This window comes from Nicotiana sylvestris, chromosome 5 (assembly GCF_000393655.2).
Source record: "Nicotiana sylvestris chromosome 5, ASM39365v2, whole genome shotgun sequence".
In the NCBI taxonomy this organism is placed as follows: domain Eukaryota; kingdom Viridiplantae; phylum Streptophyta; class Magnoliopsida; order Solanales; family Solanaceae; genus Nicotiana; species Nicotiana sylvestris.
Window position 1 is genome coordinate 17,347,913 of NC_091061.1, and position 23,814 is coordinate 17,371,726.

The 23,814-nt window shown below is 34.9% G+C and overlaps 3 protein-coding genes across 7 annotated transcripts; 2 read left to right on the forward strand and 1 right to left on the reverse strand.

Annotated features, from left to right (window-relative positions):
- Window positions 1–4,540: 4,540 nt before the first annotated feature.
- On the reverse strand, window positions 4,541–10,748 carry LOC104244033 (pentatricopeptide repeat-containing protein At1g66345, mitochondrial). 5 transcript variants are annotated; one of them, XM_070174276.1, is made up of 4 exons: window positions 8,386–10,748; window positions 7,521–7,636; window positions 6,724–6,795; window positions 4,546–4,630 (listed from the first exon to the last, which is right to left on the reverse strand). In XM_070174276.1, the coding sequence occupies exon 1, from the start codon at window positions 10,538–10,540 to the stop codon at window positions 8,915–8,917; it is 1,626 nt and encodes a 541-aa protein (XP_070030377.1). In that variant the 5' UTR covers window positions 10,541–10,748; the 3' UTR covers window positions 4,546–4,630; window positions 6,724–6,795; window positions 7,521–7,636; window positions 8,386–8,914. The 5 variants fall into 5 exon arrangements, with proteins under 5 accessions (XP_070030376.1, XP_070030377.1, XP_070030378.1 ...); XM_070174275.1 differs by having other exon boundaries at window positions 4,541–4,630; window positions 6,724–7,636; XM_070174277.1 differs by lacking the exon at window positions 4,546–4,630 and having other exon boundaries at window positions 6,601–7,636; window positions 8,386–8,452; window positions 9,253–10,748.
- A 697-nt stretch (window positions 10,749–11,445) lies between these two features.
- On the forward strand, window positions 11,446–13,836 carry LOC104244032 (probable transcription factor At3g04930). The gene has a single exon (XM_009799331.2). The coding sequence runs from the start codon at window positions 12,520–12,522 to the stop codon at window positions 13,639–13,641; it is 1,122 nt and encodes a 373-aa protein (XP_009797633.1). The 5' UTR covers window positions 11,446–12,519; the 3' UTR covers window positions 13,642–13,836.
- A 5,990-nt stretch (window positions 13,837–19,826) lies between these two features.
- On the forward strand, window positions 19,827–23,684 carry LOC104244031 (protein RSI-1-like). Its single transcript, XM_009799330.2, has 3 exons — window positions 19,827–19,978; window positions 20,076–20,100; window positions 23,498–23,684. The coding sequence occupies exons 1-3, from the start codon at window positions 19,904–19,906 to the stop codon at window positions 23,677–23,679; spliced, it is 282 nt and encodes a 93-aa protein (XP_009797632.1). The 5' UTR covers window positions 19,827–19,903; the 3' UTR covers window positions 23,680–23,684.
- The last annotated feature ends 130 nt before the right edge of the window (window positions 23,685–23,814 follow it).

The following is a 23,814-nucleotide window of genomic DNA, read 5'->3' on the forward strand; positions in this document are numbered from 1 at the left end:
TCGGGTCGTTACAACAGTCATGCGCAAGGTTTCTCGGTTTCGAAGTAAAAGTTGTGATGAATTTCTAAGAGTCGGAAGATTTACACGGATCAAGTATTCAGGTCAAAAGGTATGTCATGTTCACTGAAGTCCACATGTACTTTAGATAAGTCCTTCTTTCCGTTCCCCGAAAGGGACACCTCTTGTTTAAACTCATATTCCATTCCGTTATTTGTTCTTCTTTGAACCCCTTTCAGTCTAACTTTGTTCCAAAAACTAAGGCAAAGAAGGGATGGCAAGACTGATGTACCGAGCTCTAGGTTAATACAAGCTAATATACAAAAGGCGCCCGACCTCGATAGGGGAATCAAGTCAACCCCGACTGGCCATGGTGGCCGATTCTTTGAAATCAAAAACTCTTGGAAAGAGGAAATCAAATTGAAGTGCCTCCATAGGCAAAATAAAGTTGAAAAGGTTGAGTCCCACGCGACCAACCGTCATGACAAAGTTTTGGAAAGAGCCAAAGGTTCTCCGGGGTCAGAAGTGCAATCGATATTCAGGAGACAACCAGTTGCAGTTTGAAACTATCATTAAAGAAGCTGACCGAGATCAAGTGATTTAAAAACTCAAGGCCACAAAACCAACCACCCTTTAAACTAACAATTAATCTTTGTTTGAAAAAATAGGAAACAGATGTAATCCAAAAGCAACCTTGCAAGAAGCAGGTGCAACCAAAAAAATTTGTACATAGACTAAAAATAGCTCTGTAGCAGCAACACCTCCAAATCTCTTAATAATAAGAAGAAAGAAAAGAAAGAAAGTTCAAAATCATAGTAGTACAGGGTACACCAATCTTTAGCTGCCTTTTCCAACATAGGGTTGCCAGTCCCTAGTTGATTTGATTTTAGACATAAGGTCTCCATTCCCTAGTCTTCTTTTCCAACATAGGGCCTCCACTCCCTAGTTGATTTTATTTTAGATATAGGGTCTCCACTCTCTAGTCGATTTTATTTTAGACGAAGGGTCTCCACTCCCTAGTCTTTTTTTGCCAACATAGGATCTCCACTCCCTATTTGATTTTATTTTATACATAGGGTCTTCACTCCCTAGTCGGCTTTTCCAACATAGGGTCTCTACTCCCTAGTTGATTTTATTTTAGGTATAGGGCCTTCACTCCCTAGTCTTCTTTTTCAACATACGGTCTCCACTCCCTAGTTGACGTTATTTTAGACATAGGGTCTTCATTCCCTAGTCTTCTTTTCCAACATAGAGTCTCACTCCCTTGTTGATGTTATTTTAGACATAGGATCACCACTCCCTAGTCTTCTATTCCAACATAGGGTCTCCACTCTGAGTTGATGTCATTTTAGGCATATGGTCACCGCTACCTAGTCTCCTTACCAGTTTAGGGTGTACCAATCCTTAGTTGTGTTTCTAACATAGGGTACTCTACTTAAAATATTTGGAGCACAAGTTACATATTTTGTGCTATAGAAGACTTTACTGGAAAAAATCCCAAAAACTCAGAAAAAAAAACTGAAAAATCCGAGATTGAAAAATCCAGCTTTATTGGTTTGGTTTATAAATTTAAAAACCCGACATCATTGATTTGATTTGATAATTAAAAAATTCGAACCAATCCGACCTATGTACCCCTACCTCCAAGTGTGGAAATTGCTAATAAGTTATCATTTTAGCTAACGTCTCTTGTGTTTTTATAAAGTTTTATGCCTCATTTGATGACTAATTATGCTTTTAATGTTGAATATTCAGGATATGAAGTGTTGAGAGAGTTGAAGAAGTTAGGAACACCCAAGACCGGCAGGAAAAGCAATGAAAATTGAGTAAAAGGAGTGAAGAATAGCTAAAAACAAAAAAAAATTAGTGCTATATATATATATATATATATACAGAATTCTTCTAAGTCATTCTTCTTTCTCCTATAGCTTCTTATAGTCTGGGTTTTTCTTTCTTGACTTTCTGTTGTTTTTGTTCCCAATTAATTATAATTAAAGGAGTTTGTTGAACCTTGATAAATATGCTTAATTTTTATACTTTATTGTGTGGATGAAATATTTTTAAGGGCAGTGTTTCGAGTGCCTGAACCGGCTAAAATCGAGCTTTTCCCATCAGAGGTGGATCCAGGATTTTGGTAAGATGGATGCACTATTAAGATGAGGTGGATCCAGAATATAAATTTTACGAGTTCAACCTTTAGTTCTTACGATTGAGTATCCATTGCACTTTTGAAATTATAAGTTCAAAATTATTATTTTTAAAAAATAGTAATTTTCTTACATCTATATCTATTTTCCATGTTGAAAATATTGAGATCATTTGAACCCATTGACTATATGCTACTAGTTTTAATATACACATTTTATTTAATCATATAAGATTTTATAGCAACAAAAGAAGAATAGGAATTTCAATGTGTGGAAACTTTGAAAAAATAAACCAAACAAAAAAAAAAGAAATAAAAAGAAAAAGTACTTAATTAAGATGCAAAAAATAACACCAGACACACCTATCTCCCGTGGGCGTCTACTTCTAGAAAAAAAAGGAAAAACAACAAGATTGACATAAGATTTAAACTCACAACCTCACCTAGAGAGGTACACCCAATAACCATCACATCATATAATACTTTGAGCGTGGGTGCACACACATATATTTAAATAGTTTTGAAAAAATATAACATTGATATACATGATTTGGGGGGGAGGGGGGAGGGGAACATGGGTTCACGTGCCTCATAAAACCCCCTAGATACGCTCATGTTTCCCACTTGATGTTCAGTATTTGTATTGGGGCCTAGCTAAATTCGAATTCACGTAGAAAAATCTCATATTAAAGGGAAAAACACTGTCTAATAAAGGTGGCTTCATACCTAGGACTCAAAGTTGAGACCTCTGGTTTAGAATAAATAAATGCTAAGCATTCTACCGCAATCCTTGTTAGTGAAGTACTCTATTGTTATTAAATTTAAAAGGCCATTTTAGACGAAATATCGCAAATTCAGGCATAACTATGAGGACTCACAGATAGGGGTGTACATAGGTCAATTGGTTCGGATTTTACAATTACCAAACCAAACCAATTGTGTCGGGTTATTAAATTTAAAGACCAAACCAAACCAATAAAACTCGGGTTATTCAATCTCGGGTTTTCGGGTTATCCAGATTTTTTCGGATTTTTTCCGGCAAAATCTTCGTAGAACAAAACGTATAGCGTATGCTCAAAATATTTCTTTAATCCTAGCAAGATACAACTATATAAAGTATTTTCCAAGAAAATAATACAAAATATGAGATGTGTGACATTATCCTAAAATATTCAACAATAAAAATAATAAAATTATGTAATATAACTATTGCTAATTAAAAAATCATAATAAAAATAAACATAATCTAAAAGTACTAAGTCATGCTAAAATAAATAGACTAATAAGGGAGTATCAATTACATGACTAACGCTAAAGAAAAAAAAAATAGGTTATGCATTTTTATCTAAATTTTTGCAAAATAAAAAAATAGATATTCAATACATTACCGTTCGTAATATTGAATTCAATGTCTTTTGTTAGCATTAGTATTTATTTGATTTTGGTTTGGGCTTTTGTTAGCATTATTTAATTTACTAATATTAATGGCTATAAAACTTATTGGAGCATTCAAAAGTTCTAAGTCCAATCTTGAAATAATACCTTAAAAGATAAAATTATCAAATTTTTATTTATAAATTACATCACAATAAGTATATTTATATATTAATAAATATATCTAAAATATCTATATATGTAATGTCGGGTTGGTTTGGTTTCGGTTTGACTTTCTTTAGTTAAAACCAAACCAAACCCATTATGGTCGGTTTTTTTTTTTCCAACACCAAACCAAATCAAACCAAATCATAGTCGGGTTTTTTTTCTCGATTTGACTCGGATTATCGTGTTGGTACAATTTGTTGGTTTCCTTTGTATACCCCCTACTCACATATATAAATGGTACTCCCTCCGCTCCACTTTAATTGATTTTTGGGTCTTTTTCTTGTGATTCACAATATTTGATATTTTTAGATATTAAGAAGGAATTAACTTCTTTTTTCCAAAGTTGTCCTCGGAGTAAAGAGCCTAGGAATATTGCTATATTTTCAATGAACAAAATTAAGGTTAATATGGTTAATTTTATTGTTAATTAATGCTACAAGGTAAATAAACAGCCAAAAAATCAATTAAAATAGATAGGAAAGGATTATTGTATTATTCTTCTAATTTTTACGCACACGACTTGAAAGCTTAATTAAATCATTTATCTTAATTGTTTGAAAACTGATGAAAAGTGTAGTCGCATTAAATAATATGAAACTGAAGATTAGAAGAATTAATTAGAATTGAATTTGCAAGTATTTGGGTCCTATGAGAAATTAAAGCTTAAAACATCTTATATACTATAATATAAATACATTTATAAACATTCCCTTCAATCCTCTCATGAAATTGCATAGAAGATCAGAAGAAGAAATAATGTCTACATCACGAATTTTGTCATTTTGAGCTGTTTGATTTTCGTCTTTGCATCACTAGGTGAGTAATTACATTTATAACCAAAGCTCATAATTTATTTCCTTATATAATGCAAGTGCTTAATCCTTCCTGCATACAAAATTTTTATACCTGATGAGGATATTATTTATTGCTTTTTTCCGCTATTTTCTAGGATCAAGAGTTATAGGGACGAGAACATATGTATTCTCTATACAAGAAATTCAAAGCTTTATTGATAATAAATTAATTACGAACCTATTGTAAATAAAACTCTCACTTTTAAAAGGTAGAACCGAGAACGGTGGACCAACACAAATGAAAATGGTACCCAAAAAAAAAAAAAAAAGAACTTAAATTTATAACTTTGATAGTTACACGTTCTATGCTTGTAATTTATATTAGAAAATTTTCCCAATGGATTGTACTTATTAAAATTCTTTATATTAAGAGTTAGTGGGCGTTTGGACATAAGAATTGTAAAATTCCATAAAAAAGTGAAAAACATTTTCAAGTGAAAATTATATTTGAAAACTAGAGTTGTGTTTGGACATGAATATAATTTTGGGTTGTTTTTGAAGTTTTGTGAGTGATCTGAGTGAAAATTTTGAAAAACAGCTTTTTGGAGTTTTGCAAATTTTCGAAAAATTTCAAAATTCATCTTCAAGTGAAAATTTGAAATTTTATAGCCAAACACTGATTTCGGAAAAAAGTGATAATTTTTCGAAAAAACGTGATATTTTTTATGTCCAAACGAGCTCTTAGTGTGATTTGTATGAAGGAAAAAAAAGGCAGTCCGATGCACAAAACATCTTGCGTTCATGCAAGGTTCGAATAACGGCCGCACCCCAAGGAGGTGTGATGTAGGCAGCCTATCCTGATGCAAGTATCAATGACTGATTCCACAACTAGAACTCGCGATTTATATGTCACAAAATGACAACTTAACCGTTGCTCCAAGGTTCCCCTTCAAACGAAAAAAAATATCTTCCAAAAAAATAATTTTCACGAGGAAGCCATTTACTAGTGCTTGTATGACGAATATGAAAAATATTTTTCGCTCACCAACCAACAAAAAAACAAAAATATTTCCCATGAAAAATACTTCTCAAAGCACATGACTTCCGCGCCGCATCAAACACGTCCACAGGTGTTACTGATTTTCTTGTCATGGTAACTAATGATTATAAATTAATGAACTTATGAAAATAAATAAGTAAATAAAATTTTGAGGTAGAAAAAAGGGTGTATTAGTTTGTTAATTTTCTTTGTTTTTGGACGCAGATTTGACAGAAGCTCACGACTGGGAATTGGTAACTAATGGTAATAATGATTATGGATGGTGTTTTAGCGATCAGAATTGTTATAATTACTGTGTACAACGTTATCAAAAAACTTTTACTGTGATTGGTAAGTGCGGGGATTGGTTCAAATGCTTATGCACCTATTGGACTCAAGGAAATTGGTAATTATATGTACATTATCAATGTAAGTTTTAACTAATAATAGCGGGTTACTAATTACTTTAATTTTCAAGTTATTATATTTGGTTTGCTAGGAGAATTAATTGTTGTAAGGATAATCGTGGAATCAACCGATGATGTTTGCATCACGGTAGGCTACCTACATTACGCTCCCTTCGAGTTTGGCTTTTCCCGGACCCTACGTAAACGCGAGATGCTTCATGCACCGGATTGCCCTTTTTTATAGCATGTAAACTTGATCTAGTAATATTGAAAAACTATTACTGTCGGTAAACATAAGTTAAACTCGAACGTCAAATGAGATAATTGATATAATTAGCAAACTTGAAGCGGAGTTTGAATTTTGCTTGGATTGATAAACGATAATGACAAATTTCATACGCAGATTTTATCCCTACCTTATGTGAGATATAGAGGTTGTTTCTGATAAAATTTGTGCTCTTCCTTTGGAATAAAGGCAGAGGGAAGACAAGGGCAATTTGCTGCTCTAATCCACCTTTTCCATATTTTTGTTCACTTCAGCATTTCAGATTTTGGCTATGCTATTTGGCGCTTAAAATGGATTAAAATAGTAATTTAAAAAAAGGGGGGGGGGGGGATATGTCTTTGATAATTTCGACCTATTTGCATTACAATTTAGGCTCAGCATGTATACATTTCTTTTCATAATAAAATAGTAAAAAGAAAAGGAATACGCTTGCATTAGAATACACTGCTTACCCCTAACAGTGATGGATGTGGATGACAAAAGCTTGCCCATTTCTTCCGGTGACCGCCTTTCCTACCAAAAAGCTAACCCAATAAAATCCGCTTTCAGCCGGTTTAGTATAGTAGTAGTTTCAAATCAATGCAAGCCAATGTGCAGTTGAAGACTATCAGGCCTTTTTATTGAAAAAGTGCTGGCTCTGACTACCTTGCGGAGCAAACAAAAGATCCTGATGATACAAGTCGTAATTTCTCATAGAGAATGGTGCCTTTAGAACCTAATTTCGGGCATAAATCCCGGGCCAAGTTATTTAGCAGTATCACACCCATTGGAGTGCGGCCCTTCTCGAGCCCTGCGTGAACACGAGATGCTTTGTACACTAGACTGCTCCTTTTAATGAACTAGTACTCTAGTCCTTAAAGGGTGGGTACTTGCTACACTTTATTACATTCCATTCTCTAGAGTTCTTCCTTTCACCATTGTATAATAGAATCTTTACACAAAATATAGACAACTGGATATGCTATATTTATCTAGAAAGAAAGATTACCCTGAGAAGAAGAAGATGAAGAGGATGATGATATTGACAAATATTTAGTTTTATTCCATAGTTTCTCTTATATCATGTAGGGGAAAATGCAGATTCAACCATCTAAGAGTATTCAAATCAATTGCACCTCCCATTTGCAACTTAACATGTGATTTTTCTATTTAAAAAAATATGTTCATGATACAGAAGCAACATATGAAGTGGAAAAACTATTTATTATCATCCAAAATGCAGGAAAATTATCGGTAAGAAGAGAATGACCTGAATACCATGTGCCAGAAGAGCTCAAGTCAATGTGACTGGCCATTGCTTTATGCGAAAGATAGTCTGCTTCTGCTTGAAATCGACAAGCTTTAGTTAACCCATTTCTGCTCCCACTGAAGCGAAAAAAAAACAAGGAGATTATATCAGCAACCGAAGCAATTTGTGTCTCGTGATTAATGATCAAGTTAACATATCAATACGATGTGAAGTCATGCATGATAAGAACAAGATCAGTATGTCATATCTGGAGTTGTACGTTTCATTACCCTAGTCGAGTATGAATCAAGATATTCAATTTGCAGAAATGGATACCCCCTTAGGCCTTAACATATTACTAAATTTCTTCAGTATAGCTTCAAGCACATGAACCTGGCTACTAGTTTAGTAAGTATGGACAAAACCGACAACCTATCAGGTTTATATGAAGGTCAATCACAACTCTCCACCTTACTTGATATCACTGCCGCTTTGAACTACTAAAGTGTGAACCACTGTGCCAATATTAATAAGTTATATTAAAGAAGCACAAGGGTATAACAACCTATCATGAGCCATTACTAGCTAATGCCTAATAGTAGAGTACAAGCCTTATATAGTAGAAGTGAAAATATAGCAACAATAAAAAGAACTTCTCAGAATCTTTTTTTCTGTTTTTTTAAATCCTCAGAGTGAAGTGAACAAATGGGAGGAAAGAATTAGTCCAAAGAGTCGCATATCCCTAATAAATGTTGTTTCCATGCAATCAACTGCTCATCAGAAAATTTGGCAATTGATATTCTTTGTATCAACTAACTATATTAGGAGTAAAAGAATATAATGATAATCAGATAACTTTAAAAAGATAGTAGTAAAGACAACTTACACAGTGAAGGAGTTAATTTTCTGCCAGCTTGCTCAAGTTTTCCTTGCCGTCCAGCTTATTTTTTCCCCTATCAAGGGAAACAACAGCTGAGAGTTAAGGAACAGTTTGATTTAATACTGAAATAATTTTCACCTTTTACTACCACCCTTTCTACTTAAAACATCAGCACCTCTCAGTACAGTCGTATTCTTTTGTGGTGAATTGGTTCCAAATTTGCTTTTACGACTTGTAGTAAACCAACGGCTTGAATCATTCTTTTCCGAGAGTCTAAGTTCATCTAGAAGCTGCACTTCACTGAGATAAAGCATTTTTTTTTATCAAAGGCTCCTATACGCTCAGAAATGAATCGCATCACTAAACAATATGATACCAACAACCAACCTACAGCGGAGAAGATCATGTTACCACTTGGCAACCAAAGCTCACCAATACCATCACAAAGAATGTTATGAGAAACATTTTATTTTTAATCTGCTTATTGATACAGCTCTATTGCATTTCAAGTAAAGTAGAAAGATCAGAAACTACTCTATTGCATGTCGCCAATCTCTCTACGTATTTGTCTGTACAGCTGATGAGCCCCTGTTTCATCGCCCCTCTCCAAGTGGCTTGCGACCAATTTCTTATAAACATGAATGCTTGGTGTCAATGATTGACCAATCATTAAAGAGAAAAACTCGCCGGCTTCTTTCAATCTCCCACATTGACACAAAGCAATAATCAATGAATCAAAAATAGAAGCATTAGGAGAGATCGACCTATACTGCATTTCATAATAAAGCTTAAGTGCTCCTTCAATGTCACCTTCGTCGGCATAACCAACAATGAGGTAAGTATAGATACTTTGATCTGGAACAAAATCCTTACCCATCAGAGAAGTCAATAGCTGATCAGCAGACTTTGCACTTCCATTTTCACAAAGCTTAGCGACAAGTTTGTTAAAAGCTAAACAACTAGGAACGAACCCATTCGCCATCATTTTATCACAAAATTTCATGCTTTCTTCTAATCTTCCCACTTCTGAACAACCCTTAATCAGATGATTGAATGTTTCGCCAAATGGTTTCATATGCAAACACTCCATTTCATCCATCAGCTTAATTGCTTCATCTATCCGCTTCTCCTCACAATACGCCCCAATGAACGAATCGTACACTAGTGCATTCCCTTCAAAACCCCGCCTAAGCATTTCATCATAAACACCCAAAGCGGACTCCAAATCTCTCATCTTCACCTTTGCAAGAACAACTAAAGAACACGAAATCATATCAAGTATCATATTCTTTTGCAACATTCTCTTCATCAAACTCAACCCGCCTTCAATTCTACCGTCCTCAATCATCCCATATATCAAACACGTATTCACAACAACCCCGGGTTGCTGACATCTTTTTCCATGACTTCTCTCCACAACATCCAAAAATCGTTGCAACTTCCCTTCTTTACACAAAGCACTAATCATAATTCTCGTAGTCATTTCATTCGGGTATATCCTTTTCTCAATCATATACTCATAAATACCCCAAACTATACTAGTCTTTTCCGATTTCTGCACAACATGAAGCATAGTATTGTAACTAATAACACTAAGCATAAATCCATTTTCATCCAACAAGTTACAAACATCTACACACTTATCTATCATTCTCAACTTAGCACAACACTGAACAAACAAATCAAACACGAACGGGCACGAATCAACTAACTTATAACTTCCAATTAAAGAATCAAGAACAACAAATAAATTTTCATTTTTCAAAGCAGATTCAAGCAGTGCCTTTGCATCTTTGACAAGCTTAGATTTTGCAAGAATATGAATTGTAATGCAATAAGTGAAAACCCCATGTTTAAATTTGCAATTTCTTGATGACCAATGGAAGAAACTCAGGGCATTTTTGGAATCATTTGGTTCTTTGAGGGTTAAAAGCACTTGTTGAATAATTGGGGGTGTGAAGTGAAAAGATTGAAACTTTTTGGTTAAGTATTCCCAATTTTCACCTCTGCGTAGGGAATTGCATATAGAGGTGATTATATTGGAGGAATCTTGAAGAGTTAGGGTTGAAAAAGTAGGGTGGCGAGTTTGAATTAAGAGAGGGAAAGTTTTGAAGAGTAAATGGGGAGCTAAAGGGGGAATGATACGAGGTGATAAGTTCATTTTTGAACCATAGGAAGGAATTTGAAGCTAAAATAGCTAGGTAACTGGCTTCTGTTATAGTCTGAAGAAGGGTCGGAACGGAGGTATGTGGTGGCGCTGGCCGCTGATGACGGAGGACTGGCTGAGGTGGCGGCGTGGAACTGGGGACGAGGCAGGGGAGTTGGAGAGTAGAATTTTTTTTTTCCTTTCTTTTTTCTGAAGGGTCAAATTATTCTGCAAATTGAGTTAATTTGTGTTAAACTTTAGATCTAGTATATTATTCCGTCTTTTTGATAGAAACTTATGTTTGCTTTATTTTTGTATTTAATCCTTAAGGAAATTTCGATCTGAAATAATTTTAAATTATAATATTAAAAAATTAGAAGTAAGTTCAAATATTTTTTCTCAAGGCATTTGGACATGTGGAGATATTTATTTTTTAGTAAGGAAAAAATGAAAGTTGTAATTGTGTTTTGGCCGTTTCACTTGAAAATGGAAATTATGTGAGTGATATTATTTCATTTGAAAAAATTTAATACTACTCAAATAATATTTTCAATAAATTTTTACCATTATTCAAAAAACCAAAGTTCAATATTCACAAATAATGGTGTCCAAATCAATTTTTATGCATAATTGAAATATATATATGGCCATATTCGTTTCATGATTCAACAAACAACAACAACAACGACCCAGTATAATCCCACAAGTGGGGTCTGGGGAGGGTAATATGTACGCAGACCTTACCCCTACCCCGAAGGGTAGAGAGGCTGTTTCCAGGAGACCCTCGGCTCAAAAAAGCAATAGGAGATGATATATTAGTACCATAAAAATGCGTAATAAAAATAACAACAATACCAACAACAACATATAAGAGATATGAAATATGAAATACAGGATACAAAATACGAATATATAAGAGATATGAAATATGAAATACAGGATACAAAATACGAAATACGAAATAGATGGCTGGTATAGTACAACTAGAAGGGAAAACCCTGCATCAATAGACGACCAATGACCTTCCTAGTCTAACTCCTAACTGGATAGTCTCCCTCTATTGTGCTGTAGAAATATTCACACTCTCCCCTAACCTATAACCTTAATGCTCGACCTCCATAATTCCCTATCAAGGGCCATGTCCTCAGTAATCCTAAGTCGCGCCATGTCCTGTCTGATCACCTCTCCCCAATACTTCTTAGGTCTTCCTCTACCTCTCCGCGTGCCCACTACAGCCAGTCGCTCACACCTCCTCACCGGTGCATCAGTGCTCCTCCTCTGAATGTGCCCGAACCATCTGAGTCTTACTTCCCGCATCTTGTCCTCCATGGGGGCCACACCCACCTTCTCTCGAATATCTTCATTCCTAATCTTATCCATCCTTGTATGCCCGCACATCCACCTCAACATCCTCATCTCTGCTACTTTCATCTTCTGGATGTGTGAGTTCTTTACCGGCCAACATTCAGTTCCATACAACATGGCAGGCCTAACCACTGCTCTATAAAACTTACCTTTTAGTAACGGTGGCACTTTCTTGTCACACAAGACTCCCGACGCTAACCTCCACTTCATCCACCCCACCCCTATACGGTGTGTGACATCCTCGTCAATCTCCCCGATCCCCTGAATAACCGATCCAAGGTACTTGAAACTACCTCTCTTGGGAATGACTTGAGAGTCAAGCCTCACTTCAACTCCCGCTTCCGTCGGCTCAACTCCAAATTTGCGCTCGAGGTATTCCGTCTTCGTCCTACTCAACCTGAAACCTTTAGACTCAAGAGCATGTCTCCAAATCTCTAGCCTCTCGTTTCATGATTCATTAACTAAAATTAAACAAAATCCGTATTTCCCTTTTTACAAAGTCTTCACCCTAAACCGAAAGTAACGCTCGAACCAAGCCATAACCAAAAAACCAAATCGAATTAAATTAAATCCAAAATCAATCTCTTAATTAACTGTTCAACCCATTAAACTAAACATTTTTCATAGCCATGGACTCCACCCTTCCCCTTTCTCAATCCCCCACTGACACTGCTTCTAAGCTCCCTATCAAACGCAAAACAACCGACGACCCATTTATCTCCTCCACCGCAACCGGTTCGGACCCGGAAAAACCGCCACCATTTAAATTCCACCGAATTTGGACTGAACCGGATGAGATCCGGTTTTTACAAGGTCTTCTTGATGATGGTTCCCTCTTATTCCCTCGTGATCTTAATATTTTTTATACTCGGTTTTCAAATACCATGTCGCAGCCTTATACGAAATCTCAACTTTCTGAGAAATTACGTAGGTTGAGGAAGAAGTTTTGGGTGATTTATTCTCGTCTGTCCAAAGGGTTAGATATGTCATTGTTGTCGCCACATGATCGTGCTTTGTATGATCTTTCGAGACAGCTTTGGCACCCTGATTTTGCTCATACGTCGCCGTTTAACGCTGGCAAGTCGAAAAAATCCAACTTGGTTGGTGTTAAAGTTAGCCTTTTGCCCACCATCCCTTCTGCTCCTGGCCCGGGTCAAGGCCTCAATCAATATGATACAGGCCCGGGCCAAGGGAGCTTTTTGCCCAATGCTCCTTATGTTTCAGGCCCTGACCGGAACAAGGGTTCAGGCCAAGACCCGAATCAAGATGGTACAGTTCCTTACCAAGACAAACTCTCAATGGATACTGACCCTTTGTCCGTTGGGAATAGTAATAGAATAACAGGGAAAGACCCGACCCATGACGGAGTTTCAGTGAGTAAGGAGAATGTTGAAGTGGGAGAGGTAAATAATGAGAACAATGATGAAATTGGTGAGTTTTGTGATGAAGATGGAAAGTTGAGTGAGGTGAATGTGGTATTCGAAAGCGGGGATGTGGGGGATAAACAAGTCAGGTGTAGTTGTTTGGATGGTCCGGTTCGGGTTGGGATAGGATGTGGTATTGGGGAGATTGCTGCAAAAGTGGTGATGGATGTGTTTGATGAGTGTTTGAAAGATTATAAGAATGGTGGTTTTTTGAAAGAGGAAAATTTGGACAAGTTTGAGGAGAGGTGGAAGGAACAAAGAGTTGCAGAGTTGGATGTATTGGCGCGTCGTTTGAGGTTGGTGCTCGAGCAATCTCTTCAAAGTTAATGAGTAAATGTATTACTTGTATATGGAATTTTCTGCTAACTTTTTTTAGTCTGAGTTTAGATTAGATATCCTTAGAAGTTTTTCCCATATTGTAGTATTACTACTTTTTGTTGAAGAAATTTTGTAAAATGTTAGCAAAGAAGATATTTCCTTGACATATATGGGAGTCTTCTGGCTTGTGACTATTTAAATCCTGCATTTGATCCATTGATATCCGTAGGCAACTGCTAAAGGTATCAATTTACAAACATGTTTAAAGGGAATGCAAAAACCTACCATGTCTAAGTGGAGTTTTGTGATTGCGATGCTTTACATCATGTGATTGATTGCATAATAGAGACACAAGATTCTGTAAATTTGAAAAGACAGTTACACGCAGTGTGTGCTCATAGGATGCTATGATGTCGTCGTGTAGGGCCTGTAGGCTAGCGATTATATCATGTATCACTTTCAAATGTTGGTATGTGGCATTGGCAGCAAAACATAATGACATGAGGCCCTCCCTCCCGCCCTGAATATTTTTGCAGCAATTCATTGTCCAACTGAGATACAAGTTGATGGGAGGTTTTCTTGCTAGGTTTGGCTAACCTGTAGAAATTAGGAGAAGAACAGAACATTAGTATTATTCTTTATCAAAAATGAAAAAAGAGAATGCATTTCTGATCACTTTTAGTAACAGAACGCAGAGAAACAATTGTATCAATGTGAACTGATTATGTTATGTATTAGAAATATGCAGTTGTCCCTATTTGTGTAGTTCTAGAGTAGGGAGGAAAGTGCAGAGGTCCCAATCTTATGAATATAGGTCCCAGCCATTCGTTCTGTACCTCAGGTAAACAGGTAACTGAAAGGAACGATTTTAAACTGCGCAGTTTCTTGGATAGTATGCTGGTTATTGGGGCACCCGCCGGTCGTACCATCAACATCAATGAATCTTTTCTTCTCTTTACTTTTGATCAATTTTCCCAGAGGACACTGTCATTTTTAGAGCATGGCTGAAATATGAAGTGTGCCAACTTCATAAACCAGTTGTTCTTGCTGTTGGCTAGGTTGGTAGTTGTTGGAAGTTTGTCTTCTTTTTATTTGTATCCCGTTATAATTCGCGTTGATCAGGTTGCGCACCAGTTTGAAGAGTTGTTCTATACTCATTTCAATTCATAAAAGAGGTACAGAGGGTGTTTGACTAAGCTTATAAGCTGGTCAAACTGGCTTATAAGTACTTTTTGGTTTATCTACGAGTTTGGCAAAATTAAAAGTGCTTATAAGCCAAAAATAAGCCAAAAGTCATAAGTTGGTCTCCCCCAACTTATCAAATTTTAGCTTATAAGCACTTTAGGTTTGACCAAAATATTTACTATTCTATCCCTAAAATACTTATTTTTAAAACAAAACTCTTTGTATACCTAGTTCTTCACCTGATTATTATTAATTTCAGCACTTTTATCCAAATACATAACTGCTTATTTTTAAATCAGTTTCAGCACTTAAAAGTGCTTTTCAACACCTAATGCTTATCAGCTACTCTAAATCAGCTAAGCCAAACGGGCTCATATTCCTCCAAAAAATGGTCCTGTGAAAGTATACAACAACAACATACCCAGTATAGTCCCACAAGCGAGGTTTGGGGAGGGTAGTGTGTACGAGATCTTACCCCTGCCTGTTCCAGTGGAAATATAGTTCTGAAATATTAGTTGGACTTTTACTGTGGTTTTTGTGTTTAAGAATTTAACGAATTATGAGAAGTAATAGCTTCTTTGGATGGTTGCTAATTACCGTATTGTATCGTATTGTTACTTTAAATGTGTCACGCCACCTTTTTGCGCGCTTGCCCCGAAGGGTAAATGCGCGAGGGAGTTTTTTTCCAATTTAAGTGACAATATTCGAAATGGAATTATTTATTTAATTCAGAGTCGCCACTTGGGAAAAGTTTGGCTTTTGGTGTCCCAAGTCACCGGTTTATCTTGAATCCCAAATCGAGGAAAATATTTGACTTTCCAAATGAAGTCTGCGAACCAGAAATTCTAAGTAAGGAATTCTGTTGACCCGAGGGAAGGTGTTAGGCACCCCCGAATCCCGTGGTTCTAGCACGGTCGCTTAAATTGTTATAATGGCTAAATATCTGATTTAAATACATGTTGTGACTTATGTGCTTTTATTAAGTTTAAACCGCTTTTATTATTATCATTTATTTTTTATAGAATTGCAACGTCGTGAAAATGCATCTCGAACCACGTCACAATCAATGCACCCGTAGTTGTTAACACATTTCGACTCCGTTGAGATTTGAATTTGGGTCACATAAATGCGCACCCGAATTTAAGAATGTAATTTAATTAAGTCGCGCCTAAAGAGTCTAACGCGTTATTATCTTTAGGGAAAGCGGTGAAGTTCACTAAGCGGCTCATCCCAAGAAATCTAAATATTTATTACAACCAATTTGTTGAGGGCCCCGCAATTTGCATCTATACTTGGCGAGGCTCGTCTCATTTTGAAAGGATAAACCTACAACGACTACATTTTTCTATTATGTTTGTCTCTAAAAATGGAAGAAAGAAAATACATGCTAATTAAATTACATGCTTGGCCAACTCCGGGTTCTTATTAATTATCTGCGAAGCGGGGAATTTTTGTACCTTATTGAACATGCTTTTAATTTGATAAAAGAAATTGCATACAAGGTAAATAGCATGCTAAGCTCACGCTAAACATCCTTCGAGTTTGAATTTAAGCTAACTTATTTAACTAGATTGATAGAATTAACTACTAGAAGCTGCTACTAATGGGATTCGAACATGGTCCTATAAACTGCCTAACGGGACCCGATAAAGTTAAAACTCAAAAGATTAAAACTACATTGTATTCGGCAAGGTTAAAGCATTCTACCCTATACATACAACATATAGCTGAAAGGAAATCTAGTTATCAATATGCCAACTACTCGTGCATTCCACAAATTGCATGATTATATCATTCGTATAACCAAACAACTGTAAATCACAATACTTAAACAGACTAAGCTTCAATTAAGTACAAAAACTACCTACTGTATTATGCTATTGAGTTACAACCTAGCAAGTTACACAAATCTAACAACATTTAACAAAAGCTGTAATTACTGCAGCAAATGATTAAACATCTTCGCATCTTTCATTTCATGCTTTCACTGTTACAACAATGTGAAATTCTGGTGTGTACCTGGATGTTGAAATGCAAAGAAGAAGAAGAAGGTGGAGAAGTCAGCAGCAGTAACAAAGAATAGCAGCAACAACAACAAATACAACAGCAGTAGCACCCCCATGCAGAATAGACCAGCATTAACTCAATGAAACAGTACCCAATATCCAGGTAAAAGACTCAAAAAGGCTCAGTTGAGACCCAGGAAATTCCAATGTTAATCAACAGGTAATAGGTGAATCCGACACAATAATGGAACACAGTTTCTGATTTTCAGACACTCAAAGGGAGGAACCTAAGTTTTGACAAAACAAATAGCAGTGTTAATGCTAATTTCCGACAGAGAAAATGGTGAGGAAAAAACAGAATTTTCAGTTTCAATGAAGCAGCCAGGATTTTCTTTTTCTCTGTTTTCTCTGAACTCCCCTTTAAACTAATGGAAACCTTCTGTTTTTATAGCCAAGCATCAGCCCATTCAAATAACCTGTTAAACAACTGAACCCCCTCCCATGTTCTCCTCCTGTTTTTCCATTAAATAGATTAAAATAAAAAGCCCCTCCCATGAGATTCCCCTGACAGCCCCCTTTTTCATTGTTAAAGTGGTCTATCTTTATTAAATTAAGCAAATATGGGCAGCATGAGTATGTCCTGACAGCACATGCTGTCAAATTTGCTTTAATTCATTAAAGGACTATAATGCACATGCTGTCCAAACTCAAAATGAGTAAACATGTCATCAATTCAAACTAAATCCATATTAAACTGCAGCTATAAACAATCCTTAAATGATTTCTGACTCAACTAAAAGATTAACAAATAATTGTAATCAATTCTCAACTGATTCAAATAATGCCTTAGCAAGAATTTAAACAGCATGGGTCAGATTACTATCATTCCAAACTAAAGCTAATCGACGACGTATATCGAATCGACTATGTGAATTACAATACGCACAATCAATAGCAAATGAATCCAAGTCGAACAGTATTAACATGGGGTTCAAATTGCACTGACAAAACAAAGTTAAACCCGGAACTAATTAATCGACCAAATTCATTTTCAGTCGATTGTATAGTTTACACACATACACCCAATCAGTAAAAACAGAGAAAAACTCGACCAAATAAAAGGGTCTCATGAAGACGGGGGGGATTGAAAGAACATGTCAGAAATATCAAACAAATTAATTAAACATGCTGTAGAAAAGAAAAAAGAAACTCACTCTGAAAGCTTAACAACAGACGACCCCAGCTTTGACTGGATTTGCCCATTTTGGGGTCGAACAGACTTTAATCGAGGTGTTCTCAGACGAGAACACTTCGATTAAGGTCTATTAGACCCCAACCCTTCGTTTAAACTGACCGGATTCCCACAGTTCTTGTGTTCTAGGGTTCGAACAGTCAGATTTGGGGTTTTGGGATTTGTGGGAAGATTCGGACCAAACCAAGCTTGGTTTGGTCACGAGTGAGGCTAGGGTAACGGCTGGTGTGAATCTGGGGTAGGTTGGTGTAGATCGGGGTTTTGCTCGAACCTTCAAACGAACATTCAAGGCGATGGGGAATAATTCGAGGCAAGGGGGTAACAGATCCTTGTTCAGGGGGTTGAGGTGGCCTAGGGGTGTTAGTCTGGGGGTCACCGGCATTGTTGCCGCCGGGTTTACGGTGAAGGGAAAGGGGGGCAGCGCTAGGGTTTCGTGGGGTTTGGGTCTGGTGAGGGAGACGAAGATGAGGGAGGGGGGGTCTGACTTAGGGCGCGGGGTGAAGGGGGCAGGCTTATATACGGGGAGGAGTAGTTTGATCTTGGCCGTTGGATCATCGATGATCAACGGTCTTGATCTTTCTACTTAAAAGGGACGACGTCGTTTTGGTCCCTGTGGGGATTGGGTCGATCCGGGTACCAGTGGGTCGGGTATCTGGGGCAAGCCTAGAGCCGTTAGATGAAGTGAGATGAACGGCTTAGATCAAATACGTCTAAATGACGTCGTTTGGGAACCCAGGTCGTGGACCGGGTCAGTGTAACGAATTGGGCCTGGTTTTCAAACGGATTTTGGCGCAAATCCGATATTTTCCTTCCCTTCCATTCTTTTAATTTAAACAAAAATTCCTAATTAAATTAAAACCAAAATTAAACTACACAAGTATTAATTAACATTCAACAATAATTAACACACAAATTAAAACGTTTAAAAAAAATCACATGATGACGACAATTAGAATAAAAATGCATATTTTGTGTGATTTCCGCCTTACAAACCAAGATTATGGTTTAACTGATTCCTAAATGCACAATTAAATCCTAAGTATGCATGCGACCTATATTTTTTTGTATTTTTAAATAACTAAAACAAGGTAAACATTTACGGACAAAAATAATTACCAAAATGTCACGCAAATTCTCAAAAATTATATCCGAACGTAACTTTTTTTTTATTTTTTTATTTTTAATTTCTTTTGGAGTAATTTCCCGTGAAGCAAAAATCACATGCTCACAAAATGCAATGTTTGTTTTGATTGTTACTTCAATTTTATTGTATCGTATTGATAAACCCGTCGTTACGCAACGAGGAAAAGTGCCACTTCATGGAACGATGGATTTGGTGTGGTGGCATCATTACATTGCTTTTTTCTCTCATCTTGCCCTTCCTTATTATTAAATAATCATATTTTATCTCTTACCCTACTTTTTTATTTAATAATTCTACTCCATACCCTATTTTTTCTTAGTAATGTTGCAAGTTTATTCTTCATATAGTTGGTGCGTGACATCATGAAACGATGACAAACTATACTATCTATCCGAGCGTACAATACACTATAATATAATACGATACATTATTAAAAACGACATGTAATAGCATCTAGACAAGCTGTAACGGAAAAGGCATGTAGATATTACTTTTTCATGATCTCTAAGATGGACTTATCTTACCAATTGACCCTAAATATCGCCAATATTTTCTCTTTTTCGTCCCTAGGAAAACCCTCTATAAATATACACAATTTACTCTTTCAACTTCACAAATATCTCCTCTTTCCTGCTTAGATCTTCTGTTTTATTCACTGCAATATAGTCAATCCTTTGAAGAGATATGGCTTACAGTGCTAAGTTGTTGCTGCTTTTGTCAATGTTCTTGATATTGACCACTTTCTCCAATGTGGTTGAGGTAAACAATATTGGTATATATTATTAAAATTAATCAATTTAGGATCTTGATTAACACCGTGTTAATCTAAAACTTGTTTCCTTCTTCATTTGAGCAGGGTTATAAGAAACTCCGTCCTGAAGGTATATAGTTTCTCTATTTCTTCTTTTTCTTCAGCTTTACCGTTAAACTAATTAACAAAAGGGTTCTTTTCCTCCTCGGGGAAGTGCCACTTTTTAACCTTTTGGTTTGTAGATTTCCATTTTGTTCTTCTTTTGTCATTTGTTTGTGACAATGGGTGTAGAACTATTTTAAAAGTTTGGATTTTTCTGCGCAAATTCAGTTTTAGTCATGCCCCAGTGCGAAAGACCCAGCATTAATTATTATCAGATGCTTACAGCAACACTTTAAGTGAAAAGTGTAAGAAACATATAATTAATTAAGGGGGGCAAAAAACTCAACTCAACCCCTAGATTATCCTTCTCAACTAAATAAAAATGCAAAAGTCAAAGTCCTGCATTCTAATGATGAGCCTTAAACGTTAATTTTTAAATTTTAAACTCTAATTTTAATTTTAAATGTTACATTAAATTTTACACCCTACATTTTAACTTCAAACTATAAGCACCTATATTCCAATATAAATTTTAATCCTTCAAATATACTTATACGTTATGTTTAGCTTTAACACAATTTGAATTTTTAATTTTGGCTATAATAGTGTTTTATGAGTTCAACACTTTTATTATCCTGGTAACATCTTCCATTTTCTCTTATGTAAACTTTTTATAAATCAAAATAAGCTTCTTTATTTATAGATACGCCGGGTATAATTTGAGTCTCAAAATCAACCATCGAAGAAAATTGGGGAATGAATCAACAAATCCTAATTATATTAAACTTTTAAAGTTATAGTGTAGTAACTTTTTCATAGGCTTCTATAAACTACTATATCGCCACTATATATTTAGGGGTCGTTTGGTTGGAATATGATTTATACCGGTATAAGTTATGCCGGTATAAGTTATATTGGGATAAGTTATGTGGGGTTGTTGTTTATTCATTGTTTGGTATGTTATATTAACAATGACAATTGCATAATTTCTACAAAGAAGGTATAAGTTGTACTGATGTTAATTACCCCACCTTCTATAAGGTATAAATTATCCCGGTGTTAAAATTAACACCGGAATAATTTATACCCGGTTTGCTAACCAAATAAAGTATTAAAGTGGTATTAAATTTTTATACTACCCTTATACCTTCTTGTACCTCATATCAAACAACTCATTAGAGGTCATTTAGTTCAAAGATAGTTATGCGAAAAATAATAATATAAATTGATTTTGTTAGACAGAAATAAAATAACTCGTACTCCTGACAAGACCAATTGGATTAGTAGCATTGATGTGAGAGGTTATATCTAATTTTATTGCTTGATTATCGAGCTAGGTCTTTATTAAGTTTTAATTCTTTCTTCCCGAAGCATTAAAAGAATTATGCATACATAGATGATTGTGTCATTAAAGAAGTTATAAGTGTCACTTGTTCAAGACACTTATATTAGCTCAGGCCTAATTGGTGCATATTATTTGTTTTTTCCTAATATTACTTACAAAGTAATTCACATATTGGACGTGGTTTTGTTATTTTTTGATGTTCATAATATTCTTTGTAAGCTTCTTTTCAAGTACTTCTCATATTAAATTATAAAATATATATTAAATGACTTAAATGTTCATTGCATTAAAGACATGCTTAAAATGATTTGTTTCTTTTTTTTTATATATAATAAGGCCAACCTTTATATTTATTTGACTCCAACTTCAGAAAGAGCTCACATGATTGAGTCCTATTTATAGCATGAGTAAATTTTTATCTATATGTAGTTATTCAAAATAATTGTGCCTAGGTTCTCCAGTAATGTTGTCTTTATTCAAAAAGTACCGGTTAAAGTTTTGACATATATAATTAAAAAAGTTAACTAATTAATAGCATTAATGTAAGAATTATTTAACTAAGTGATCCTTTAAATCTTCACTTTGAGATTTATAAATTTTATTTTCGAGAAAAAGTAAAGATGTATGCATTTCGTTATTGACTTTAATAATTTATCCTCAAACAATTAGACTGAAGGAAATGAGTAACATGACAAGCATCTTTAGTTTTTTCAATGTTCAAAACAGATAGAGAATTCTGTAGTAGTTACATGTGAATTTTCTTTGTCTACTTTGATATTATGAATCCTATATAGCATTGGAATTGAAAAAAAAGTACTAATAAGAAAGTGTTAGTTTACTAATTAAACTGAAAAATACAAATGAGACTCATGTAGTATAATCTCAATATAATTTGTTTGTGAACTAAATGAACCCTAAGATTACACTTTCTTTAATCCAACGCCTAGCAGTGGAAAAAATCTATATATTAAAATATTTATTTAGAGTTTAGTTTTAAATGTTTTTAATATTGTTAGTTACTCACATAATTTGTATATTTCCCTTGAAATTTTCCATCTAAAGTCTAGTTTTTCTTCTCATGTAATTTGTATGTTTCTCTTGAAATTTTCCATCTAAAGTTTAGTTTTTAAAATTTGTTATAAATTTTTAAATAAATTTATGATTAAGCATTATTTTTTTTTAATTAGTAAATACTGAAAGATTTGTGATGTCTGCTAAGCTAATTATAAATAAGCTACAAAAAGGGATTGTGATTTATGAATGTTTAATAACATTGGTTAATCTTTTATAGTTATAGATTTGCAACATATCATTTATTTCAGTAAGGAAATTTATTTTCATTATTAAAGTAGCAATAAAACATTAGTTAGAAATAGAGAGAGTAGATAATAGGCAAGAGAGAAGATAATTCTATCACTATAACCATGTGTCCACCATAAAAGCAAATACATAATGAAGTGTGATGACTAAGAAGTGCAGATGAGGTCCACTGTTCAGGGCTAAAATGTCAGCACAAAGAAAGATAACCAAAGCTGCTACAATAACATTTTATGTCGACCAATTAGAATAACGAACTCAACTTAAATTACCAAAACTACCCTCGTCAACAAGCAGACATATGTTGACGGAGAGCTCTCTGCTAACTCTCACTTATAAGATAGTAGAAAAATTACATGGTGAAAAAAAAATACACACATACATTGTGAGAAGGAAGTCATATTAAATTTGTATTTAATTTTTCTTGTAAAAAAAAACGAAGAATTATTATTTTTCTCTAGATCTATCCTTATTGTTCTAATTAATGAAATATTAATTAAATAAGACTTGTAATGTAAGGTGAAGATAAACGGTATAGAGTGACGGAGCCTCCTTATCCCAAGGGGTGTATATTTATGTTGTGTAGCTCGGTAATTTTTCTTATATATTTATATATATTACTATATGTTGATTTCCTGACTTTTTTGTGTGTGTATTTTTTTTATATTTTGACACTTCTTAATAAAAATTCTGACTCTGCCGCTGGATAGATAGGAAATAATAATATTATGTAACTTTAGTTTTATATGTTGTGTTATAACAGATTGCGAACCGAAGTGTACGTACAGATGCTCAGCAACGTCACACAAAAAGCCATGCTTATTTTTCTGTAAAAAATGTTGTGCAAAGTGCTTGTGTGTACCTCCTGGAACTTATGGCAACAAAGAAACATGTCCTTGTTACAACAATTGGAAGACTAAGGAAGGAGGTCCCAAATGTCCTTAGTCATATTGCACAATCTTCTATAGTAGTTAGAGTTAATTCTTAATTAGGATTATATATAATTTTAATTATTCTATTGTTACCTAAGACTCTTTGGTGAATTTTTTCTTAGTAGCAAATAGAGTATTATGGTAAAAT